At 40.1% G+C, this 25,496-nt stretch overlaps 4 protein-coding genes across 8 annotated transcripts; 1 reads left to right on the plus strand and 3 right to left on the minus strand.

Annotated features, from left to right (window-relative positions):
• Positions 1–327: 327 nt before the first annotated feature.
• On the minus strand, positions 328–9,425 carry crot (carnitine O-octanoyltransferase). 4 transcript variants are annotated; one of them, XM_069695997.1, is made up of 17 exons: positions 9,296–9,425; positions 7,040–7,163; positions 5,350–5,474; positions 5,083–5,264; positions 4,831–4,955; positions 4,614–4,722; positions 3,651–3,744; positions 3,413–3,538; positions 3,191–3,292; positions 2,953–3,036; positions 2,752–2,859; positions 2,522–2,652; positions 2,289–2,418; positions 2,125–2,197; positions 1,693–1,786; positions 1,368–1,487; positions 328–1,036 (listed from the first exon to the last, which is right to left on the minus strand). In XM_069695997.1, the coding sequence occupies exons 2-17, from the start codon at positions 7,152–7,154 to the stop codon at positions 916–918; spliced, it is 1,839 nt and encodes a 612-aa protein (XP_069552098.1). In that variant the 5' UTR covers positions 7,155–7,163; positions 9,296–9,425; the 3' UTR covers positions 328–915. The 4 variants fall into 4 exon arrangements, with proteins under 4 accessions (XP_069552098.1, XP_069552099.1, XP_069552100.1 ...); XM_069695998.1 differs by lacking the exons at positions 5,350–5,474; positions 9,296–9,425 and having other exon boundaries at positions 7,040–7,080; XM_069695999.1 differs by lacking the exons at positions 328–1,036; positions 1,368–1,487 and having other exon boundaries at positions 1,701–1,786; positions 2,324–2,418.
• A 1,112-nt stretch (positions 9,426–10,537) lies between these two features.
• On the minus strand, positions 10,538–12,783 carry acbd7 (acyl-CoA binding domain containing 7). Its single transcript, XM_069696002.1, has 4 exons — positions 12,675–12,783; positions 11,723–11,840; positions 11,567–11,629; positions 10,538–10,965 (listed from the first exon to the last, which is right to left on the minus strand). The coding sequence occupies exons 1-4, from the start codon at positions 12,684–12,686 to the stop codon at positions 10,892–10,894; spliced, it is 267 nt and encodes an 88-aa protein (XP_069552103.1). The 5' UTR covers positions 12,687–12,783; the 3' UTR covers positions 10,538–10,891.
• Positions 12,784–13,810: 1,027 nt separating this feature from the next.
• rpp38 (ribonuclease P/MRP 38 subunit) lies at positions 13,811–15,670 on the plus strand. The gene is made up of 2 exons (XM_069696004.1): positions 13,811–13,904; positions 14,506–15,670. Exon 2 carries the CDS (start codon positions 14,534–14,536, stop codon positions 15,368–15,370), a length of 837 nt encoding a protein of 278 aa, XP_069552105.1. The 5' UTR covers positions 13,811–13,904; positions 14,506–14,533; the 3' UTR covers positions 15,371–15,670.
• A 75-nt stretch (positions 15,671–15,745) lies between these two features.
• Positions 15,746–24,861, minus strand: nmt2 (N-myristoyltransferase 2). Of its 2 annotated transcripts, XR_011310818.1 has the most exons (13): positions 24,634–24,861; positions 24,032–24,149; positions 22,391–22,532; positions 21,694–21,812; positions 21,511–21,602; positions 21,312–21,428; positions 21,033–21,203; positions 20,823–20,931; positions 20,559–20,729; positions 20,257–20,424; positions 19,869–20,006; positions 18,321–18,526; positions 15,746–16,316 (listed from the first exon to the last, which is right to left on the minus strand). XR_011310818.1 is itself a non-coding variant. In XM_069696003.1 (12 exons), exons 1-12 carry the CDS (start codon positions 24,741–24,743, stop codon positions 18,506–18,508), a joined length of 1,476 nt encoding a protein of 491 aa, XP_069552104.1. In that variant the 5' UTR covers positions 24,744–24,861; the 3' UTR covers positions 15,746–18,505. The 2 variants fall into 2 exon arrangements, 1 of the variants encoding a protein (XP_069552104.1); XM_069696003.1 differs by having other exon boundaries at positions 15,746–18,526.
• Positions 24,862–25,496: the final 635 nt, after the last annotated feature.

Raw genomic sequence — 25,496 nt, forward strand, 5'->3', positions numbered from 1 at the left:
CAATTAAATTCTTCTGTCAACATAATCAATTATTAAATCACACTTATTTCCTATTTTTGACCAAAAACACAAGTCAAATAAAACAATAAGGCTTGAAAAAATAAGTACCTCCCTTAGAAATTGGTGACCTTTAAACATATTTAGACAAGCAAACAGTTGATCAAGCTCATTTTATGTGTGGTGTTGCTCAAGTATACCACCTTTATCTCTCGGGGCTGTTTCAAAGGGAATCAGAAAAAGAAAAAAAACAAAAAACTTTCAGTGCCATGTACTTATTTTTTCTCACAACTATAAATATTGATTTCTAAATAATTCTATTTTATTTAATTTATTTTTTTAGTTTAAATTCAAAAACTTGGTATTATTGTTTCATATTTTAGTTGAATTCAGCAGAACAGGGAGATGATTCAAAACCTACAACATGGCAAATTAATTTGAGGTTATATCAAAGTTATTTTAGGGGTTTCATTGGAATGCATTTTCACAGTTTAAAACTAAGGTCAGCCATTTAAAATGGAAGTTTTCTTCCACTCTTCTCCACCTCAGAAAAGTCAGCTTGGTTCAGTTGTAAGCCACTCGGCTCAGACATCAGCATTAAGTTTATAAGTGGATTAATACTGTCAGGTTTGAAATTTAACAGGCTCAATAAAAATCATACTGAAATCAGGAAATATATATACAGCTAGAAAAAAAAAAAAAAAAAAAAAGAGGAATTTTTTTTTAGTGCAAAACCAGTTAAGATCACCTGGTAATACAGATTCTGCACCTTTGCATTGATTTTTGCTAATCTATATATTACTATATATATTACTCGACCCGAACTGCGTGCATATTTAGAGTCACACAAGGACACAGAGGTAAAAGATAAATGCTAAAATGAACCTGTTCCTCTCCTCTCTCTGTTGGTGTGAGCACTTATAGCTGAGACATGGTGGCCAGGTGCAGCATTTCATGCAGGGAGCTAGAGAAGTTATTGAATAGCGACACAGCATCTGTCTCACGGCAAGAATTCCACGCTGAGATGGAGATCACAAATCTGTAAGGAAGGAAGAAAGAAAGTGTGGCTTTTAATACAGCTGCTGAAAATGCAGAGGAGATACAACACTTAACAGCTGTACGAATTCAAGCACGCTGGTGGAAGTAAAAACGTATACTGTAATGGTAAAAACTACTAAAATCATGTTACAAAACTGACTGACACTGATGCATGACAACTCTCTACCATTTGTGAAAATCTCAGAGCAAAGAATGAGCAGCCTTTATTTTGGCTGATTAGTTGTTGGGTTTTTTTTAAGTTCCCACATACAGCTTTTATCTCCCGAGAGGTTTTAGCTCAATGAAAATCCATCCATGTCTTGTCTGCCCACCTGTCATCTCTGATGCGGTAAAAGAAGCCATAGCCGTGTTTCACCATGGGAACCACGGACCCCAGAACTGTAGTGTAGCCCACCAGACTGGACGACAGCACAAAGTTACCACCGCCACCACTGCAGACACAAACACAACTCTGTTACGGAGACAAAAGGTTACATTTTGCTATGTTTACACCCAATAAACAACAGGAGCAGTCTCTGTACTTTTTCCATCTGCCCTGTAAATGTATATCTTTGTGCTTCTACATCTGTTGCTTGATTATGTAACTCACGTTATTGACACGGTCTCCAATAAATAAATCAGCTTTCCTGTCAGTACCTCCTTGAGTAGAGGGGATCCGTGAATAGCTCTGGAGTTGGATGTCCATCCTCTTTGGCGATAAGATACAGCCCGAATAGATGCCTGTCAAAACCTGAAAACAAAGGCACAAAAAAGACCGAACTGACATCACAAAGACTCTTTAGACGGGTCTTTAGTGGCAAACCCTTTTACTTTAACTCTTGTGGACTCACTGCGTATGTTTACAAGATGAATTCCTGTGGTGCCCTTCCTGAGGTAACAGGGACACGCGTCTAAAACCTTTACTTCATAGCACCACTGGTGGTCAAAGTTACTCTTTTAATGATGATACAAACAGTGAGAATAGTAATGTCTATTATTGTAGTAATGAGAACTGACTACATATATATATATATATATATATTTTTTAATCAATTATCAAATAATTCTGTGAATGTTGAATAAACTAACCTTTTCCTTCCTGGGCTTCAGCCATCAGTTTGTTGTGTTTATTGAAGGCCTGCAGCATGGCTTTCCTCCGGACCTGAGAGAAAAGTTTACGTAACATGTCAAAGACTGCAGATCACTTTCTTTTCTGTGATTTTACCACAAAAAGCATTCTCAAAGATACACACATTCAGATCACATTTGGGGTCCGTCATGGCCTTACACCAGTTCACGGTCTCCTGGGTGCAGGGTCGCATCGTCTCTGTCCTGCCGTGGTAGAACTTGCGCGTCATTGCTGTCTCATAACAACTTCCTGGCCTGAGAGAGAGAAGAGGGGACATTGTGGTTCATCCAATTCATTAGCTTCAAATTAAATAATACTAGTAAACGCATTAGTAAATAGGTGTGAAAATGTGCACACTTGTTGTGCAGTCTATAATAGGCCAGCTGCATCGCCAGCTGAACAAAGGTGTCTGGATGCAGCTTCTTCTGTTTGACGGCTACTTTTCCAAACGATGTGAAGGCGTAACACAAAACCTGGAGGTCCTGTGTCTGTAAAACCAGAGACAAGAGCTGACAGTCAAGACAACTGGGACAATGACCAGGTCATCGGCTCTTTGTAGTGAACTTTGATGTCCAACATCAGCTTACCGACTCCAGGTACTGCTGTTTGGCATGGCTGATATCACTGCGGACTTTTTCATCTACAGTGAACAGCAGCTCCTCAGGGAGGGATACTGATCTGACTGTGGTCGAGCCCTAAACAGCAACGACATCGGTGTGTGAAAAGTGAAAGGAAATATCACTATCAGTCTAGTTTATATACTGAATAAAGTCATAGTCAGTCTTTACCTTCCATTTGCCTTCTGTGGCTTTGACTTGCTGGTCCACATACCAACACATAGACACCAGAACCATAGCATCATACGGTGCATGCTGCAAAACAATGGACGGGGGTTTTCATGTGTTTTTTTTTTTTTTTTATCTCTTCAAGAATTATGCTTTTAAACAGTTTAATTCTTCTCGACAGCAAAATGAGATGATCTTGAAACAAAAAATGTAATATTATGTATAACGTATACATACTTACGTCACAGGTGGAGCCAAAAGTGCCGTCTGAGAACACGATTGAATTGTATGATTTGTCGCCCCAGCGGATGGTGGGGTTTCCTGTAAGAGATTCCCTGGTAATCTTCGTTCAAAATCAAAAAAGGTCACAAAATCAGTCACACGGTTCTTTTCTGGTGGTCTAAACATGCTGTAAAGGGTGAGGCGTGAAGTCATGAATAATTCAGATCCGTGAGGCACGTACATTTGTGTAGTTCTGTGGAGAAGAGTAGGGTTTCACGTCGTCCAGGGACATGACATACAGGCTGCTCTGGATGGTCTCCAGGATGGTTTTATTGTGTGGATCAATGTTTATGAGATACTCCCTGGCCTGCAGGGAAACCGAGAAGTGCCGATCGTCAGACGTGCTACGGTGATATACTGTCAGAGCGTATTCACAAACATGCTCTGTAATCCGTTGTAGCTCTCGTGAGTGCCCCTACCTTCGCCCAACGAGTCCTGTCCTCGGAGGTGAGAGCGGCCACTCCGACTCCCTCTGGCTCTCCCTCACAGCGCTTCTTCACATAGCTCAGCTGCCTACACGGGTTAACACACGCATAACAACCATGGATGCTTTCCACTCTCTCTGCAGGGTTAATCAAATTAATTTTGATATCTGGATCAGTGGCAGAACGTGACTGGATGGATTAACCCGATGCGTGTTGACACATACCGGTCGAATGGTGATACATAAAATGCAACAAAAACAGAGACTGAACATCCTCCTGCAGCGCAACTCGGTGTAAAAAACATTCTACTTCTAGTTTACAGCTGTAACATCTCACAGCCCGCAATTGGATACAAAACACGTTTTATCATTCCTTCCTGCAACAGACAGGAAACATATTTAGGACTTTTGTAAATTATATTCAAACTACCCATTGAAACAGGAATGATAGCTACAGCTTGAACGTCATCCGTGTTGATCCATAAAATGAATATTCATTTGAAAAAAGGACAAACACTTCTATCAATCACACTCTGAGATGCCCTGGTGCAGCAGTGGATTCTTAAAGGGTGTATTTCTGGATTATTTCTACATATTATAGGCAAGTTGAGATGCTGTGTCTCACATCACTATATTGCATCTCTCGGTCTTCCTCTCTTTCTGACATGAAAAAGAGATGCATGGTGCCATGTTATCAAAAGGAGCGCACTCCTTTGGTTATTCCCAGAAAATACTACAAGTGTAGCGGCCTCCTGTAATGTTAAATCTTTGAAATACAACAGTAAGATGTATATTTTTCCTTGTTTTATAAAAAAAAAAAAAAAAAAATCAATTAGGAGTGTTACCAGCTGACGGTTCATGGTGTGAACAGGAAGTTTGTTGTCTCTTGGGTACTAGGTTTTCAGATTTGGGTTTTGTCCTTGAGTGGTGTGTGTGTGTTTTTGTGTGTAATCGTTACCTGAGAAGTTCTGGAGGTGTGAGGATTTGTCCATCACAAATTGCATCAAATGTGAATATCCGTCCATGACACATTACTACCATGTGGGAGGGGCACGGACCCTCTCGCTCTGTGACACAGCACAAAATGCACATTACACAATGGTGACGTGAACGTGGATCAAAGTTTTGCAGCTGTATCTGAAGGTAAGATAAGATAAGAGCAGAGTTTATTCTACCCGTCTTGAAGTAGTTAAGAATGACGTCCTTCTCAACTCCAGGTACTTTACAGGTGGAGAAGAGCATTCTGAACTGGTCCATATCCAACAAAGTTTTGCCAATTTTCTGGGGAGCCAGCCTCTCCCTGAAATATACAAATAAGGAAACGAACTACATACATATACCGTACGCCTTAAAAAAGTAGAGCAACTTGTGCTCAACACACCACAAAAAAACACAGCTTGTAGAAAATGTGTGTGAGCATGTCTTACGTGCGGATCAGGTTCCAGTACTGTAGAGTGTGCCATGCGCTCACACTAGCTCTCTGCAGGGAAGTTCCCTCTGCAGGCGGCCAGCAGTGCTCCAGGTAGGGCGCCGGGCCAGCAAAGTTCACGTTCAGCTGGGAGGGGATGCGGGGCTCCAGATACGCCGCGTCTAACCACCATTCTTCCAGCTGGAGAGTAAAAAGAAAACAGTCAGCTCAGTAAAACATCAGCGGATTTGTTATAGACCAAAACAAGCCAACTACAGTTACACACCCAGTTCTTCTTTATCTTGGCTCTCTGCAGTAGTTTCTGGTGCAGCTCTTTGCCAACACCTTCCTGGAATTTCCTCACAATGTCCACTGTAGCTTTAAACTCTTTCTCAGATGCAAAAGGATGAACTGGAGCACATTGAATGGAAAACGGGAAAATACAAAATTAGTCTGTCTGTTAGCCGAGAGTACCAGCCTCTGCTGTAAAAACTGTAGATTTGATTTGTCCACTGTGAACATACAGCATATCATGAGATTGCTATCTTCAGTGGTTTTCAGTTAACAGATGAGTCATGTCAAAGGTTAACTGGTCAAATCTCTTGCCGTCTCCATGTGTTTGAGATCATCAGTTGTGCTGAGGTATTGTTAGTATACAGAAAAAGAAATGTATTCAAACAGTCCAATAATCCATATTATGGCCAGAACTAAAGAGGAACAACAGTCCATTATTACTTTAGGACAGTCTCTCTGGAAAAATGGCAACAACTTCAAGAAAATGTTTCTTCAAGAGCACTCGCAAAGCTTTTAAATCCTGTGAGTAAACTGGCTCTAATGAGAAACGTAACCAGAAAGGAAGACCGGACAACCGGACAATGAGCCAAAACACCACTCTCGACTATGCGAGAGCTGTTTGACTAGGAAGAGAGGGATGCATCACATGATCTTAACTCCATAATCACCCGACCTTAACTGAACCGAGATGGTCTGAGATGAGTTTGACCGCAGAGTGAAGGAAAAGCATCTAACAAGTGCTGAGCATACAGTGAAGGTGGTAGAGAGCATGAAGAGTGAGCAAGGTAGGTAGGTAGGTAGTTACTTTATTAATCCCCGAGGGGAAATTTTTTCGCTACAGCATACAGAAGCAATAAGATAATAATAGAATAATAGAAAAGCAATAAAATAGCAGTAAAACAGCAGCAAAGCTACAGTCAAAGCTTAATGTGGCCTTTATTTAACCCCGTGTGATTTTCATGTTGTATTTATTGTCCTTTTGTTATTGTTTGCCAAATGGTTGTGTTGTTACTGTTGACTGGACAACAAATTGCCCCCGGTGTATAATAAAGTAATCCTTGAACCTACTTTTAAAAATCAAAAAAAATTAAATATATCTTTATTTGTTTACTACGTAGCTCATTTATAGTTTTGATGTCTTTAGTTTTGTTATGCCATTTAGAAAATAGGAAAAAAATAAGGTTTCTCCCAAACTTGGTTGGTACTGACAAACTTGCATGTGTATACTGATATCTAATATTCAGAATTAAAAACCTACTCAGTATAGCATATGGTTGATAGACAAAAATAGTTGTACCTATAACACGCACAGAGCTGATAAAAAGCTGTTATTTCCGGTGTTGTTTGTATATTTTCATTAAAACATAAATGCAGCCATTCATTTACCAAAACTTGTGAGTTCATAGTTTGGTCTAATTCAATGGTTTTCAGGAGTGTCCAACGCTTATTTCCTTGTCCTCACTATTGGCCAATTCAACCTGGAGGCGGTTTAAAAGCAAAGATAAGGTATTTGCAGAACACCTTTGCACTGTTAGTTTACACAAAGCCACTTTGCTTATAAAGGCAGAAATGTCCTTAATTATTTATGAATTTTTGTTTTGAGTATTAAATATTTTGGAGTCTTATGGCAAATATTTAAGAAAGCCTGAAATAGAGTAACTCTGTGACACCAGGCATCCTACCTGCATCCAGGTACTTAGAAAGGCTGCTCTCCAGGGACGGAACAGGCAGGGGCGGCAGACTGCTTTGGTGCTGGAAGGTCCGCTCTGGCACCGACTCTGACAAATGAGTCACCATTTCTTCTCCCTGTAACACAAATAAACATGACTCTGATATACGACTCATCTGCAGCTCACACTATCTCGAAGATGAGTTCGATGAATTATTCCCTGTTCCTTACTAATGTACCATAGCTGGTACATTTATAAAATAAACCTCTGTAATAGTCTAACATCAAACGCTTCATATATGATATGGATACAGAAAATTAAAAAAGACAAATGACCAAATGCCGAAGGTGTAGTGTGTCTGGAACTGTTTTGCTGTGAAAAATGAGGCCATTATATCTTTAAAACACTTACATAATCACTGTACAGGTTGTGCAATATCAAAAGTCTTGCTTTGAGCAGATGTTTGTGAACTTTCACACAGATTTCACATTTGGTTCCAAACAGATTTGATATATTTTAGAAACAAACACAACTACTTTTAACATGCACATGTAAAGCACATGTAAAGTACTGCATATATATATTTTGATAAATCTGTTTGAATTTGGCCGTAATCATATTCAAAAAGGCATTTTAATGAATAGAAAAGATTAAATAGTGCATTTTACAGATGATGGCGCTTTTATAGAGCTTTAATGTGGCATCAATATTTTTTTTTTATTTTTAACTGGACATTTATCATTTAAGTAACATTTGCTGTTCCAGCAGCTCTAATGTGAGGATTGTATCTTGCTATACATCCTTGTAATACCTTTTGGCTTTGGATTACTGGTTGTACAAAACAAGTCAACATTTAAAGTCATTTTCTGAGATATGACAGACATAAACAAAGTAATCAACTATGAAAATAATTGTTAGTTGTGGCTCAGGGTTCAATGTTAGTCATATATGGAGTAAACAGTGCGACTGTAGGGTTTTCTGTACCACTATTAACACCGAGGTGCAGCACAAACGTGTTTTTTCATAGCACCTACATCAGGGGTGTCAAACATACGGCCCGCGGGCCGGATCCGGCCCGCCAGGGGGTCCAGCTCGGCCCGCCGGATGACTTTGCTAAGTGTGAAAATTACAGAAAGACATAAATTGCATTTCTATGAGAATATGGAGGTTTATGAGTACAAACGTTTTGTAATTTTTTTTTTAATCGATCCAGTAATTGTTCAAAAACAGCGTAAATGTGATGTCTGCTCCGGAGGAAGAAGCGCTCATTGCCACGGGCAGCAGCGCTCGCTGTTAGGGAATCTGCAGAGGAGAGCCGGGGCAGATAAACAGTGGGCTGATGTCTGAGTTTTTGGTCTTTGTGTTTCTAGTTTATTGTAGAAAGACCTTAAAATAGGGTTTATCATCCAAAAACATTCACCAATGATTTAAACATAGAGAAATATTGTCGTTATTATGCTATGAATTTAGTGGTCTGGCCCACTTGAGATGAAAGTGGGTAGTATGTGGCCCCCTAACTAAAATGAGTTTGACACCCCTGACCTACATCGTTACCATGAGCTTTTTTTGCTTACCAATGTTTGGTAATTATTATTTCTATGGCAAACAGAGGACTTTTAAATAAACACTGTAATTATAAAAAAAATTTTTTTATAAAAACATAGTATTTTGTCAGATAACTGCCCACCACAGGATCTAGGCCCTCTAGAAACCCAGGAAAACCCTGCTCCAGCAATGAAACCGTGAAACCTGACGGTAGGCTGCTTCCAGTGAGGCTGATTACACCCGAGCAGGTCAAACACAACAAGAGTTTTAATTTTTTACTAATAAGTCTACTGCTCTCTGTCCGTTTCAGCAGCAAACAAACAAGCGGAAATAACAAAAAGGAAATGCCTTTTTTTCTGCCCGTTTTAATGTCCTACAGTGACATTTTAAGAAGCTATAAATGTCCCAATCTGTCGCAAAGCTTCTGTATTATTTATCCGTTAATGTAACTTGGCTATTAAATACCCAGTTTAGCAGAAATGTAGACGATTAAACTGATTCCTCGATTTACTCAGATAACTGCATACAAATACAAGGCATTATTATTATTATTATTATTATTATTCTATAATTCAAAATGCACCTGCTCATTATTAATTCAGCCAGTGTCCGGTCACTTACTTTCTTCGTGTTACTTACGGCGCACTAGCTAATTGCTAAAGCTAAATCAACAACAGTGTTTAACTTCACGACAAAACTTCATTACCAGCACTGTTAGCTCACCTTCTTCGGGATACGTTGCCCCAGCAGAAATAGAGGGGATTTGGTTTGTTTTGTCGGTTTGTCAAGTGCGTAGGAGCGACTTGTTTGGTTTGTTGCTCACCGCTCACCTTTACCCCACTGAACTACTGTCCCAGAGCCAGCCCGGAACATTCAACTGCGCATGCGCGGGCTGTCGTCTCGCTCCACATTAGTGGAACAATGAGGCCCTTGGATGTGAGTTTGTATGCTTTAGAGGTGTCGAGCGGATTAATGTACAGGCTGTGGCAACAACCACATGACCAGGATAGAGTAGATGAGACCTAAAATATGGACCATGCATCCAATGGGGATTTGTAATGGTAAAATAATGATAACAGCTGAGTAATGTGGACAAACAGATTGAGAGGTCAGTGATGCAGTGGACCTTCCTCAACAAGAAAATCAAACAATTCTTACAAATACGCAATATAGGATGGGTTGAAGATACCACAAAATCTGTTGTATATCCGATACATAGTAATGACAGTACCACGATCACTGATATCAATAGCAGCATCTATCATTATCATTGCTCAAAGCAGCTAAAGAGAGAAAACTGTCATGATTTAACGAGTTCAATGGGCCACTTCTGATTGTATTTCAATGACCACCAAAGGTCTGCCAAATATGAAGCATTTCTTTTCACAATTCTTTGTTAATCACACTCATATTAAAACACAAGACAGTTAATTAATTGTAGACAACCATGGATAGATTATGAAAAAAAGGGACCCCTGGGCAGACCGGTAAAAGGCCCCCCAACCCTCCTACAGCGGAGCAGGACCCTGAGACAGAAGGTGACACAAACAACCACAGACCGTGCAGCTGTGTTGTTTGTAGTCATTTTGTGTCTCCAGCTGTGTAGTTTGCAGATGTTTTGCCTCTCTGTTTTGTGACTGTTGCTGGTCATTTTTGATCTCTTTGTTACTGATTTGCATCTTTGTGTATTCTTATATTGTCTCTTTGCAGTCATCCTGCTTCTGCTTTTACTTGTTTGCATCTTTTTGGAGTCATTTAGTATCTAAATGCAGTCATTCTGCATCTCTTTGACAAATTGAGTCTATTTGTGGTCATTTTGTGTCCTCCCACATCTTCTGTCACAGCTGTGGCTGGAGCAAAATGTATATCAACATTGCTTTTCACAAAAAATAACAGATCAATGAAATGCAAAGAAAAGTTCATATCAAGATAACAAAGAAGCACAAATAACACACACAAAAAAACTTGCAGAAAGAGGTTTAATTTTTCCAAATGTGGATGTTCACATTTAACAGCATTTAGTTTCAAGTTACAAATCAAAATGCAGTATGCAGCATATATTTAGTTCGAAAAGTTATTGCTTTCAACATTAAAGGATGCATAGAAGTGGCTCAGTTGCATAAATTAATGGTACCGTGTTAAAAAACATATCAAGTAAAGGAATATATTTAAAATTACTCATTATTCAGTATCATTATTGTCTCTGAAAGCAAAGGGCAGCTTGTTTATAAACAGACGCTTTGTTTAAGTAATTGAATTCATAGTCTGAGTCTGTTGTTGTTTTTGCATTAATTCTGCCTCTTCAGTTTATCTTAAGCCTTACATTCCATATTTACTGATGATTTCCTTAGCACAAGTAACGTAGGCTGACATGGCTTCATCCTTGGACATTCCTGAAAAAGTAAATTGATTTAAATTAAACACACAATATATCAAGCTGTTACTGTTTTAGCCGGGCAAGCAGCATGACAACAGGGATGGTAATGACAATGTGTTGGTCAATCCACCACTTCTGTCCAGATTGAAATAATCTGACAGCTGTTGAAGGGATTGCTGGGAAATTTGGCCCAGATGTCAATGTTGCCCATTTTTCCTCTAGCAGCAACACTCGGTCAAATTTATCATGTATTCTATGAAATATTTCAATATCATCTGAATGGACTGGGAAAAAAATTGTTACAGACAATAACGGCTTTGAGTAGAGTACACAATAATTGCCTTGATGATCTCTTGACTTTTCCCTGAGTGCCTTGACCAGGGCAAAAATTTAATTTGTCCAATACTTTGGTGTACAATCAAATATCCCAAAAAAAACGGATGGAATTCCCAGCACTTTAAGTTGCAGTTTGTGTGCTTATCAGAACATTTTAGCATGAATGGCCGACATTGTATAAACATAGTTGAGATTGCTGGTATCTTTGTTTATTTCACAGTGACTCAGTAACACAACAGGTAACAAGCCTTTTACGCTCACAAACATTGATAATTTGTTACCTTTCCGGGAGTCCCAGGCGTCCCACTTGGCTTTTCCTTTTGCGTCCAGCATTCCTGGACTATCTACAGTTGTGCGAGCACACAGAAAGCAAGATATGTTCTGAATTTAAGGAACACCGCATGGAAGTGATTCTGTTCTCCTGCATCTTGTCATACCGGTGTTAATGTCTCCAACAAGCGCCTGTTTATATAGACCATAAAGGTGCAGCAGCTCCTCGTTTGAAGGCCTTGTCTTCGCCTTCTTTACATCCTCGGCCACCTTCTCAAACTCTTCCTGCAGGTGAATACATGGATAAGACAGGAAACAGTTTTGTTTTTATGAATAATGAGAACATTGTTTGCTCTGGAAAAGCAATGGGATATGCTTCCACTCATTGCCAAGTCAGACAGATGAACCAGTAAAATTTGGTGCAGCAGGAATATATAGTAATTACATGATATAACATATTAATTAGTTTCACTGAATAAGAAATCAGAGCATAGCATTCTCAAAATGGGGCATTGCCCGGGAGACCGATTGTTGCACCAGTTGGAGATAAACAATGGGCTTTTATTCAAGACTCCAGTGCTTCTGTGCCTACTTGAATAATCTGCTTTACAAAGGATCTGGGACATTTCAGAACAGATCATTATAGACCACAGGAGACCTTTTCAGGAAAGACAAAACCCCGAAAACCCCTGAACTCTCATTGCGTGAATTTAAATGTTCTTGAAACCATTTTAAATGTTACAAGGATTCATCTCTAAACCTTAATATTAGCCGAAATGAGAGTTAAGCGTGAAAGTCAAGTATTTATCATCTTCTTAATTCAGTTAGAGGAAGATCCTGTTTGATATTCTCATCCCTACATCATATATATAGATATTCTCTTGTTTCCTTTTTCGTTGCGCAACCTGCTGTCAAAAAGTTAACTGTGGCTGCAGCATCAGGACCACAGAGCCAGAGGATAGATATGCTTAGGCCTAGTGTCAAAGACGGATGATAACCACATTAGTTACAGTAGATGGCGTGAACGCACAGCACCGCCACAACCGCTATTCATTCCATGGCGATAATGAGGCGTCTTATAAAGACATGAAATGAACACAAACGCATTAAATATCTTACCTGAAGAGACATCTTCGCGGAGGCAAGCTCGTAGCGCTGGTTAAAGTGTCGGCCCGGTCTGGAGGGTTTTACGCAGCAGCAGCTGTAATTGCGACACAGCTGATCAATGCAATAATGTCAGCCAATCAAAGGCCTGCAGAGGCGGGCGCAGAGAGCTGAGCAGGAGCTGATTTGTTGTCTGTCACCCTCACTCACTGCGACACAGTAATAATGTGGGTTAATGAAATAGCAGTCTATTGTACTGTACTTGAGGGGAATTTTAAGGTAAATCAACCTGAATTTAGTATTACATTCTGTGCAGTTTGAAAATGTTCCTCCACTACATATTAGTTGGCACACAAAAAGTGTGCAAACATATTTGTTATAAAAACCCATTGATGCACCATGGGCATGAGGTAAGGCAAAAATAATTCACTGTTAACACAAAACCATTGCACTTTTTTTTTTTTTTTTTTTTTAATGTATTTATCCCAAGAAAGCAAGCAAATAGAAGAACAAAGGAAGCATGTTTCCTGCCGCCTCTCTTGCTCGGGTAAAAACAAAAGATCAAAAACATTGGCCCAACAACACTGCAGGCTGGTCCTGTGTGTCTACCGACCTGAATATCCTCAGGTGCCCATAGTGTTTACTCATTTTACAGAACTTAAAAAAAACCCCCAAAAAAACGAGTTAACCAAAATTAAACAGCCATAACACTAAACTAATTAAACAAAATAGCACAATACCAAATTCAGAGCAAATGAACAAATATTAGTCACTCCATAATAAGAAAATATAAATAGCTTTTCTAGGTTATGTGCTTTTATTAAAGCCAAAATGGCTTGCAGTGGAGTATTACTGTGGTGTTGCTTTTACTTTGGCTGATCTTCGTCCACCACATAAAATCAGTGACTTAGTGCCAGATATACAGCTTTATTAGATGTGTATACGTTTCTATCAAATTGAGTACCTCATGTATTTTTCTCTTTATTTTTTTTATTTTTTTAGCAGGAACTCTGCATCACGTTTGGATGTTTTTGTTGGTGGTGGTGGTGGTGGTGGTGGTGGGGTATGGATGTCGTGCTGCCTCTTTAACGCTGGTAGGCGCTGTAGGTGTTTTTAAATAAAGTTATTTGAATTTCAACAAGATGGCAGCGCCCCGTAGTTCTCCCATGCCGTTGGACTGAAGACGTGAACGCTATATAAATGTCATAAGAACAGGAAAAAGTGCTGCAGCTGCAAATAAATCGGGTAAAGTAACGTCAGTTAAATACCATGTCGCATGTTGTTGACTGTCGTAATGTTGACACGAGAACAGACGAAGATCATCTGAATGGAAGTTGACGGTGAATACATGTTTCTGCCGAGCCACTATAAACACATTACTGGTGATTATCCCCCTCAGACATGTTTACTTACTGCAAGGAGGCAGAAATACTCGCACCTAAAATTCATAAATCATTCAAATATTTAAAAGCTTTCAATTGAAGAGCCTGATCTATGCTGATGTGTGTAGACCGATACAAACAAACAAAAAATCAGATAACGATATAGTGGCAGCTTTTGTTTTGATCACTGTTTTGTCTGGTTGTCTTAATCTTTATTTGTTGTTCCCTCCTGTTTTAAACTATCCTAAAAACCTATTTTAATGTGTTTAATTCATTTTTATCCATTTAACTTTTGTTCTTTCCTTAAGTGTCCTTTACAGATTTGTACATGTTGTGAGTTGGATGTTTGGTGGACATCATCTCAAACATTTCTTTGGCATTTCTGTGCAGTAATTTCTTGCCAAAAACAATATATATCCGCTAAATTCTACTTCTAAAGCCAATTTTTCTCTTGTTCCCTATAGTTGTTCTTGTTTTAAGTCCAGACGAGACATGGCGACTCCAAGAAAGCAAGCAAAGAAGGAAACCAAACATCAGACTCCAGCCAAGACCTCCTTTACTTCACCCTTCATCCCTAAATGGAACCCACTTCCCCAAGAAGACATGCATTTCATCCTTAAAACTCTGAGGGATAAACTGATATCCACAGGTCTGGAGAAGAGAGAGGTAAAAGTGTTTCGCCTGTGGAGGAAAAAAAAGGAGCAGAAGCCTGCTGCCTCATCAGAACCTGCTCCTCCCCAGGTGGGCCAGGACGCACAGGTGTGTGAGCCCACCAAAAACGGCTGGACAGATGTGGCAGCCAGGCGACAGCTGGCCATCGGCATCAACGAGGTCACCAAGGCTCTGGAGAGGAATGAGCTCAAACTGCTGCTCGTGTGCAAGTCTGTCAAACCGAAACACATGACGAATCACCTGATAGCACTGAGCGCTACGAGAGGTGTGCCGGCCTGCCAGGTGCCTCGTCTGAGCCAGAGCGTGTCCACGCCGCTGGGGCTGAAGAGCGTCCTCGCACTGGGATTCAGACAGTGCTCCCCCAAAGACCACGAGGTGTTCACCGACACTGTCGATGCCATCAAAGCCAGAGTGTCTCCACTGGACGTAGCATGGCTACAAGGTGCAGCACACAGAGTGACAGCTGAGGACCCTGCTGCCATGGAGGAGGAAGCTGAAAAGAGGCGAGGCCAAAAACGGAAAATAGAGAGTGAATCTGGAAACGTATCCGAGTCTTCCTCCTCCTGCACGCTGCAGCCTCTTAAAGTGAAGAAAATAGTGGCGAACCCTGCAAAGAAAAAAAACACTGAGAAGAAAAAGAAGAAGCCTGTCAAATGAAAAAGAGACTCTGGAGAGCAGTTAAAGGACCATTCCTGTGGTTTTTGCACGTTTTATCCCTTTGGTTTCTAAAGTTCTTTTGGCTTTTGACCATTTAAAATAAGGCGTGTTCTTCTTGTGACGCCCCATCACAGTTTATGCTAATTTTTCCTCACCACATTGTTTTATTTGAAAGATAATTGGAAGTCTGAAGAGGATTTGAAAGTATGGAATTTAAAAGTCAGAAAAAAAATTGGGGTGAGGACTTGCTTCTGTTCTTTTTAATATTTGAGAATTAATTGAACATATTTGTGGTTGGAACTGTTGGTTTTCACACAATTTTTTGTTTCATGATTAATCAAGAAAGCTTTATAAAGAAGTTACTCACAAGTCGTGTTCCTTTTTAAAGTGAGTTTATTCAATCAAATATCCATGCTGGTATAGCTGACGTGTGTGTTGAAACAGATTGTTATTTTGCATGGGGTCATGTCTAAATGATGCTGGTACAAGTTCTTCAGCTTTTTCACAGCTTACAATGGAATTGAATAAAAATATTGTTCTTCAGTTAGAGAAAGCTGTATGACATTTCAAAAGTACACCCCCCCTCACCCCACCTCGAAATCTTAAAAAAAAAACAAAAAAAAAACATCTTTTAAATAAGGCAGGTACTTCAGGTTGAGTTCTCACTAAAGGGTGTGGCTCGTAACATCAATGCTAAAATCAAAACAGCAGCAAAACTGACATGCTCAAACTTCATTCAGACAGCTGCAGGCAACACAACATCCTGGGACACAACAACATCCATGAGGCACGCCGTTGACTCAGTAACCCACTTTAAATTAGTTAAATAAATGCCAATAACATCTGTCTTTAGTGAACAAAACTCATTCAACCTTCCAGAGAATTAAAAAAAACAAAAAAAACCCTGAAGCATAGACTGACCACTGTTTGTCCTTTTCTGGCAAATCTATAAAGGGATGAGAAGAAAATTGCATTTAATACCAAAAGATTGACAACAAACAAACGGAAGCAGCCTTTACCTCTTTAAGTTCTGCAGAGCCACATGAACAGAAACATCAAACATTAAGTAACTCAGAGCAAACAGACTATTTAAAACATGTAAGCTTTGAGTAAAGTGGCAGCTCTGCCACAGAACGAGCGGTCTGACAACAGCTCTTCATCAAAGATCCTAATCTGCTCATTGGAGCACAGAGAACTGCCCAAATACTCTCAAAAATTATGTTCTGAAGTCGTCTTTTTAAACTGGAATTTTTAGGGAAACACTTTAAATAACAAAAATGATATCTTAAGACATTTTGAAGGGTACAGATATAAATATGAGAACAGTTTCATGAATTTAGCTGCACAACACACTAAAAAAATGACCTACAGTATATTTTTATGACACACAAAATACAGTACCATTAAAAAATAAATCCAGAGAAGTCAATAAAAATGGACCTGGAAAATAGGACGAGCTCAAATTTGAAGCTGATGTGGTTGCTGATGCAGGCTTTTGATTCTTCAGCTGCTGTATCTACCACCTAGTTATTCCCAATAAACATCCTCCTGTAGGTGAGTGGATGGATGGTAATGTGTGTATTGATAAGACAGATGTTTCCAAGCTCAGTGTTGTACATCTGACTAATCAGCCCTTTCACAGGAGCAGCTTATTTACTGCTTTGCAACACTGGTTGTTGCTCTGCAAGAGATCTGAGTGGAAATGACTAAATCTACCAAAAAAATGGACCTCGGTTGCTTCAAACACGACTAAACTGAGAACTTTACCCTTTCAAAATAAATACGCCATTTTTACATTATAAAACTGTATTTAGACAGAAACTATTTTGATTTTTTTTTTTTGTACAAAATCCAAATCAAATTGACCTTTTCAAGCGTTAAGTGGAGTCATTCTCACTAACCTGCTTGTGCGCTCAGCACTTCAACTTCACTTTATTCAGCTACTGTTACTTTTTGCCTCTAATTTGCTAACTGGACAGCACACCATCAACATGCAAATAACCCTACGCTGTGCTTGTTACTACAAACAGTAAATATGACCACACATAAGGTTTAAATGTTGTATTAAAAAATACCCGCTCTAGAAACAGCTTTATAACGTGAAAACAGCTCCCATCGTTTGTAAAAACTAAGATTGTACCGCAACCCGTCCGTTTTGAAATCTGACCCTTTAAGTAAGGACCCTTTGCTCGTTTTAGGAACTCAAAAATTGTGCTTCATCAATGCAATACATTCTTCAATAAAAAAACGCTTCAACCCACATCGAACAAACTCAGTGACTTCTACACTACGTATGAGGAAAATACTTTGGATCAGCCCTCCCGAACCCCAAACTCACACTACAGTAATAAATATGATCTGGCTTTAAATGTACATGTAACTATATAGTTTTTAACAAAAACATGTCTATCAATGCACCAGTAGGATGAGTCCTTCTGTGAAGACACTCTTTTTGTTCATGTTTATGATTCTCTGTATGTGAACATGTTTGAAGTTTGTAGTGTTTAAAGTCAAGATATATTTTCTCTGGGATTCTTGTGGGGAATAAAGCTTCTCTACTGAGGCCCAGAGCAGCCGGCAGAGACGCTCGACTGACCACAACGATATGAAAAGGGGAAGGAGCAATAATAAATGGAGCGGGCACGCGATAACTAAATGTTTGAATGGGATCAACAAAATAAGAATGGTTGGTAATTATATCTGGTCATGTTTACTTGTTGATTATCATTTACATAGTTCCATGTCATGAAATTAAACAACATGCCAGTCCCTTGTGACAAAGTGTCTGTTGAAGAGCTAAACAAAATTCACAATGTCAAGGCATCCTCTTCAATGTCAAACTGGTGTGTGTTAAATGTGAGAGCGCATGTCAGGAGCATTGTACTGTATGAGTATCTCAGGCATAGCATGACTTCACATTCAGGATGTTGATGATTTAAGAGTTTTTCACCTCCAGGTGAACTGAGAGTGTTCGTGATGACACAGGGGTCGAGTGAACCTCGTCCCGGTCACCAGGTTGGTTTTTACTGTTGTAGTTCTCATTGTCTAGCTTGGGCTACCTGTATGTCCAGGTAAGGAATATCCAGAGGTCACTTACAACCTCTCGTGTTTGTGTAGCAGCCGGGGAGAGGTCTGCTACTGAAGGACGAGGCCAACCTGGAACACAGAGGTCAACCTGTTATCACACCAGTTCAAATAAAAGGAAAAGAAACATTTTCAAATCCAGGTAAGTGTTTAAAAAGGATGAGAGTCATGCACATAAATTAAAATGGGCAAAATTTATAGATGACTTTTTACTAACTATTTACACACACCATCAGCCAGTTGTAACTGTAAAGCTAACAACCTGACAGACATGATGGCTAAAAAGGAAATGATGTGATGTATTGATGGAAAATGTTGAAATATTTTTCACAAAAAAACCCACCGTATGTCGAAATTTGAAAAGCGTGATGATAATAATGATCTAAAGAGGGAGCAGTCATGTAGTAATGAATGATCTGGTGCTCCTTTTTATGGTGCGTTTTTATATACATTTTCCATATAATCTGTCTATCTGTGTATTTCTCATTAACTTTTGTGTTTTGATTGTGTATACCTATTGTTGAGTGTATGATTTGGATTGTCTCCTGTGAATGTGTTGTGAATTGTTAATCTTCTGTATTTTAAAGGCCCATCTAAGAACGGGCATTGCAAATTATCTTAAACTATAAATGCTGTGGTGTGTCGCATTGTTTATGCTCCATACTTATCCCTACACAAACAAACATGAAATTAAATAAATAAATGTCCAAATACTGTGCATTTGTTTAGCTTAATCTGATATTTTCCACTCTTTACACATTTATAGATTTCTTGGTGTAAGCATATATAAATAAAACAGTCAAACCTACACTTACAGGATTAATAGTTCAACTTAATGTATGATTTGACCTCTTTAAAATGTTATATTTGAAGGTTTATCACAGCTTGTGAAGCAGCGGTGACTCCCTGTTTACAGAGGTGATTGCTTTTCCTTGGTCAGTTCTGTTGTACTTATGTATAAATTACTACGGTGGAGACATTACTGACTTTTTGATGGTGCAACCTAATTTGGTAAATCACTTGTTTGAAACCAGCTAATAGTTCCTAAGGTCAGATGAAGGCCTTCACACACAAACTTAGTGAATGACTTACAAATAGCTGCTGCAAATCAATCCAAAGAACCAAAAAAAAAAAAAAAAAAAATCATCATATATATATAAAATACTGCTTATTTCTCAAAACTGAGCCTGTGTGGACCTTAAAGCAAAATTACTACTTATTTCTTTGACTCCAGTATTTTACTCCAACTAATATGTGCAGCTTGCAGAGCGTTATGGTCCAACAAAGAGTCGCTTCAGTTAAAACCGAGATGATAACTACAGACAGTTTTCATTGCAAAATAAATCCCATCAATGAACTAGATTTTAAAGGACACTAACTTAAAGCTGATGTGGTGAAAAATCATGCTGCTGACCTTATCGGGGTCCATCGGGGGACATTTCCAGTTGTAGAGGTAATACTGCAGATTCCCATCTCCTATGCCAAACTTGAGCTTCTCCAAAAACATCTTATTCTCCATTAGATCCAAGGCATTGAACACATCGAAACCTTTCTGTTAAACGAACAGAACGAACATCATGATTACTCACACAGCAGCAAGAACACGATCAAAACCCTGGTTCAACTAGGTAGACTATCCTGTAATTCATTTGTTCTGGATTCTGCCCTTTTTTTTTTTTTTATTGTAACTGAAGGTCTGCAGGAACCTTCCCTTCATCCTGAATTCAAAATGAACAGCCGAAAACACAAAAGAAAGGTTTCATTATTTGGTATTGGTGTTTTACAGTAGAAAGTAAGCGTACCAGTTTGGCCAGGATCAGTGCATCATTCATTAAGTCCAGTAGCGGGGTTTGGGTATGAACGTTGTAAAAAGAGTAAGCAGCCTTCAGGCTCCTATGGAGAGGGTGGTGCATCACGGTCGATGGCAACGTGTAGAAACTAGCGAAATCCGTAAGTACGCCACCAGCACCCTGAGAGAGAGAGAGAGAGAGAGAGAGAGAGAGAGAGAGAGAGAGAGAGAGAGAGACAAGAAGACAGCGGTTTCAACGGACACAAGAGTCAGAGAGAGTTGGTGTCTTCAGGTTTAGAGGCTGACTCCACATACCTCCACTACGTATGTGTCAATTATGTTGTCCTGCGGTAAGAACCAGTGAGCCACCTCCTCCTCTCCCATGGAAGGGGCCAGCTGGAAACGTCTCAGGTATTTCTGTAGCAGCTCGGTAACCTGGCGGATGTCATCCCTCTCCATCGGCCGCAGACCTGGAGTCTTGGTGCTCTGTGTGCGGTGGAGAGAGTGAGAGGAAATGAGTTCCTGCCATTAATAAGAACGGTAGAGAAAGATGCCGGGCTGTCAGATGTGAGTGTTTACATCTGGTAGTCTGTAGAGTTTCATGGTTCTTTGCAGGGTCATGTTTCTGCTCAGGTGGGAGAATTTAACTTCCACAAGCTTTCTAGGGTTCAAAGAACGATGCCAGTACCTGAAAAAGGGGGAGGAGGGAGGAGGGGGGGGGGGGAAAGGAGTTGAGCAGTATTGACACCATATCCTGTGTATGTTGTGTCTGAATGTTGCACAGCATACCGGCATGTAGACACAGGTTTAGGCAGTACGACTCCTGCCGTGTATACTGCCTGAAATATTCCCTCCAAGTTCACCCTCCGTGTTATCTCTCTGATTAGCACAGGAGCAACACGCTTTGAACGCAGCTTCTTATGAACACACAGGAAGTTGATTTCTACCATCGTCTTCAGCCTGAAACAACAGCAATTAAGAAGATGGACAGGTCATTAGCATTAAAGTGACTTAATTGGCTCGTATCACTCCTGCTCCAAATGCAAGCGATCAGTTAGGAGCGCTTACGCGTCGTAGATGCGTATATCTGCAGGGATGGCACTGATGAAGCCAACGAGCTTCTTATTTGAGGACACCCGCACTCCGCAATGCCACTGTGGTAACCAGCCGGGTGGACGCAGAGCCCTGAGAGGGAACAACAGGGGATGCTTAGCGGCAGAACAAAACATTTTGACAAACAAGAGGAGCATCCAAAACGAAATCTCACCATTTGAGAAAGCTCGGTGAATAATCAAATCTGAACATGTTATCGTCATCCTCCACATAGTTTTCATTTAACAAGGTGTACAACTCCTTCAGCTGAAAAAGAAAGAAAAATAAATGGTGAATTTTTTTGTGTGATTTCTATTATTATTCCTATTTGAGTATTTTAGAGCAACAATGCACTTACGACATCAGCATTGCTGAGATCCAGAGTGTCCCACATAAAGCCTTGAGGTAAAGAATATGGCTCCTGTCTGATGTTTTCTTTGTCAGCTTCAATTGGCCCATGACTCGTCACAACTTCATCTGCAAAATTAGCACGGCTTTGGTCAGAGACATAAAACTCTTCCAATCACCGCTCCTTCAGTGGGCCCGGAAATCTCCTGTCCTCACATTTTTCAGCATCCTGAAATGTCTTCAAACAGACAAATTTACTGAAAGCATTGATCACACACAATAAAAATCTGCTCCCGTTGGTCCCGTGTTAATATAACGCCGTTAAAAATGCCCAGTGAGAACGCCTGGACTCCAACTGCATCCAACAGCTGACGCTTTTTTTTTTGGGACGCTGGCTCTGAGCATCACATACTGATGAGATGAAACTATTAAGATTGCACTGCTGCGCAAAAACAGTGTTAAAGAAAGATAATAACAACTGGCTACTGCCAGAGATAATATCATTATCTGTAATCATCCATTACACAGTAGAGATTAACAATCAGTGAATCATTAAGAGTTTATGAGGTACCAAATGCAAGCTTTTCCTCAATAAGCTTTACTTGGCATGGAGTCGTTCAGCAGCACAATTCAGTTCAATTAAGTTCAATAAATTAGGTGAACATTGTTCTTGCTCTCACTTGCTCGCAATTTAAGTAGGTACTTACTTAACTTTGGGACAGGTTGGGTGTCCCAGAACTGATACTTGTGCTTGGCTGCCTCGTCGATACTCTTTGCCGGACCCTGGCAGGACAGCAGCTCCATGGCTCTTTGGATGTCCTGCAGCTTCTGAATGGGCAAACCAGGGTTCTGACAGTACAGAAAGGACACAAATCAGAGCAGAGACGACATGAATCAACCGCTCTCTGAATGTGTGACACAGCACACAGTTTGTATGTAGCAATAAGCTAAAGACTTAATGTCCCGTATAGTCCAAGAACAGATAAAAAGACACAACAGAGGGCATGTGTAAGAGTTATGCCCTGTTCAAATAAAAGCCTGTACCAGACAGGGGATGAGCACCGGTTCCAGTTTTACTTCATCGCTCACTGCAGACCGTCGGGAACTGAACGTCCACAACTGTAACCCGGTCACAATAACACAGTTTATCGTGGACGTGTACTATGTTTACATGCACGTGTTCCTGTCTTGAGTCTTATCCTGGTTTTGATTTTGTGCGTGAAATAATGTTCACAGCGAACATGAGAAAACCTGCTTAATCGTGTCCTTACATTCAGACTGTCACAAAATCAATGTCTGTAATAGTGTTGTTCTTTTGTTCATGAATGAAACTTGAAATTGGTCTGTGTCCACGTTATACATGATGAAGATACATGCACGTCTCTGTTGTTTACACTTCTGCTCGATTTCTTTTCTTCATCCTATCAGCACAAATTACTGACCTCTGCACCAATTTACATACAATAGTACATTGTACTTGCACATGGGCAAAAACATAACTGGGAAAGTAACGTCCACCAAGTCTGTGCTAGACGCTGCTACCGTAGTGATTAGGGGAACCTCGGGAACATTCCTATAAACCAGGAGCAGAGTCAAGGTCAAGGCTGGACAACCCAAACTAACCCATTCACACTGATGGCAAACAACCAGGTGCATTCTCGCTTATGTTCGTAAGCAGTGGAGGAAGACGTATTTAGATCCTTTACTTAATGAGAAGTACTAATATCACACTGTGAAAATACTCCACTGCAAGGTTAAAGTCCTGCATTCAAAACCATACTTAAGTTAAAGTATGTAAGTATCACCAGCAAAATAGTACGCAAGTAAAAGTACACACTATGTAGTAAATGCTGCCCGCCGGTGTTTTACTATTATATACATGTTTAATGCATCATATTCAAGAATATCATCAAATGCAAAAAACAATGCATTGTCCAGCAAATCCAAGACGATTTTATTATAGTTTATTAAGCTTAAAAAGTAGAAGACTTTTCTCACCCTTAAAGAACCATCTCGTGCTTTAGTTGATCAGAATTGTTATTATTTCAAAACGACTAATTTTGGAGATACGTGGTTTTCCCAGGACAGAAAGAGTACGAAGAAAAACTGTAATCTTAAAAGTAACTAAAGCTGCCAGACAAATTTAATGGAGTAAAAAAAAAAAAAAAAGACGAAATTTGTCTCTTGAGATTTAGTGGAGTAGAAAGTAGATTAAAATGGAAAATCAAGACCGAATAATATATATATATTAAAATAAAAAATAAAAAGTGTACTTAAGTAAATAAACCTCAAGTTGGACAGTAACTCTGCACCTCTGAAGGGTTTCAGGGTTTCAGTGATCATCACACCTTGATCTCCTGAGAGTCAGAGGCAGAGTCCGACTTGGCTCCCCCCGAGCTCGGCTTCTCTTTCTTCCTCTTCTGCTTCTTCTTCTTCCTCTTGGCCCCCAGATCTCCTCCTGGACTGCTACAGATATGACACACACACACACACAGAAAAAGAAAAAAAAAAAAAAAAAAAGAGGAAAAAAAAGAAAAGCACACCGCCGACTTGAACACACGGTGCTAACGTTAGCTACCACACCGACCACTGACAACACGAGCTACTTTAACGTTAGCGTCCTCACGGCTTGTGCTGGCTGTCATTTCATTCTGCGGGACTTTAAATACACACACGGTTTTTAAAAACAAAACAAAAAGTCAAAACGCCATTCAAATGAAGCACCGCTCTTTCGCTTTTTTTTTTCTTTTTTTTTAAACGTCGGCCTTTAAGCGAATCCCCCCCCCTCCTCCTCCTCCTCCCCCCTCCCGGGGTTGTTTGTGTCGGCTAGCATTAAGAAAGCTAACTACGCTAGCCGACAGCGAACAAGCCTGCCTGAAATAACGTCGCTGCGTTTCCCGACCGGACCGGACCGGACCGGACCGGACCGGACGGACTGGGCCACCCTCACCCTTGCATATGCTCGTTCTCCTCTTCGTTGTCTCCGTCTATCCCGCAGGTGTCCTGGTCGTCCAGCTCCAGGCTCTGCTGGCTGGCCGCGGATTCACTGTCCTCCGCCATCGTAAAAATGTGTGTGTGTGTGTGTGTGTTTTAAATAGTCAACCCGCCGTGTTATAAAGGCTGACGGGCAGCGGCGAGAGATGGAAAAACAAAGAAAATGTCGGAGGGGAGGGGAGGGGGAGGGGGGGAGGGAGGGAGAAAGAAACGGCGCCGCCTGGCGGCCGAATGAGGGAGTGCAGCGCTAAACTCCCCCCATTTGGTAACGTCAAATAGGTTACAAGTCCACTGGTACAATGCACATATTTATTTAGATTGCACACTGCAGCTTTGAATACTCCTGCAATTGATAAAACTCCCAGGTTTCAAATGTGTAAGTGATATTTTAACACACGCGCAGGGCTCCTGTACAAGACAGCTTCATTACATCAGGTAATAATAATAATAATAATAATAATAATAATGCAGACGCTGTTATAGCAAGATACTGTACTTCCGTGGTGCAAAAGCACAAGCGTATCTGCAATTGATCGAACTGCAAAATACAACCGAAATGCAGTGAATCTGGGTCTTTTTGGGCGGTTGGCAAGAGAGCTTCTCACCTGGTCAGAGGGTACTCGTGCCTTATTAAAGCTTAAATGATACATACAATGTTAAATTGCCTTAAATAATGGGGCTAAGTGAAAACAAGAATGCTGCAAATGCTTTTTGTCAGTGGATATTTTTCAAAACTCAGACCTATCATTGTGGTATTAGTACAAATAACAAGAAAAATGTAGTAATGATAAAACAGTGAAGCCTGACTGGAAGGAAGAG

The sequence above is a fragment of the Brachyistius frenatus genome, unplaced genomic scaffold (genome assembly GCF_029030835.1).
Source record: "Brachyistius frenatus isolate BFR_SWC_R1_liver_20210118 unplaced genomic scaffold, ASM2903083v1 Contig_20, whole genome shotgun sequence".
NCBI classification, from domain to species: domain Eukaryota; kingdom Metazoa; phylum Chordata; class Actinopteri; family Embiotocidae; genus Brachyistius; species Brachyistius frenatus.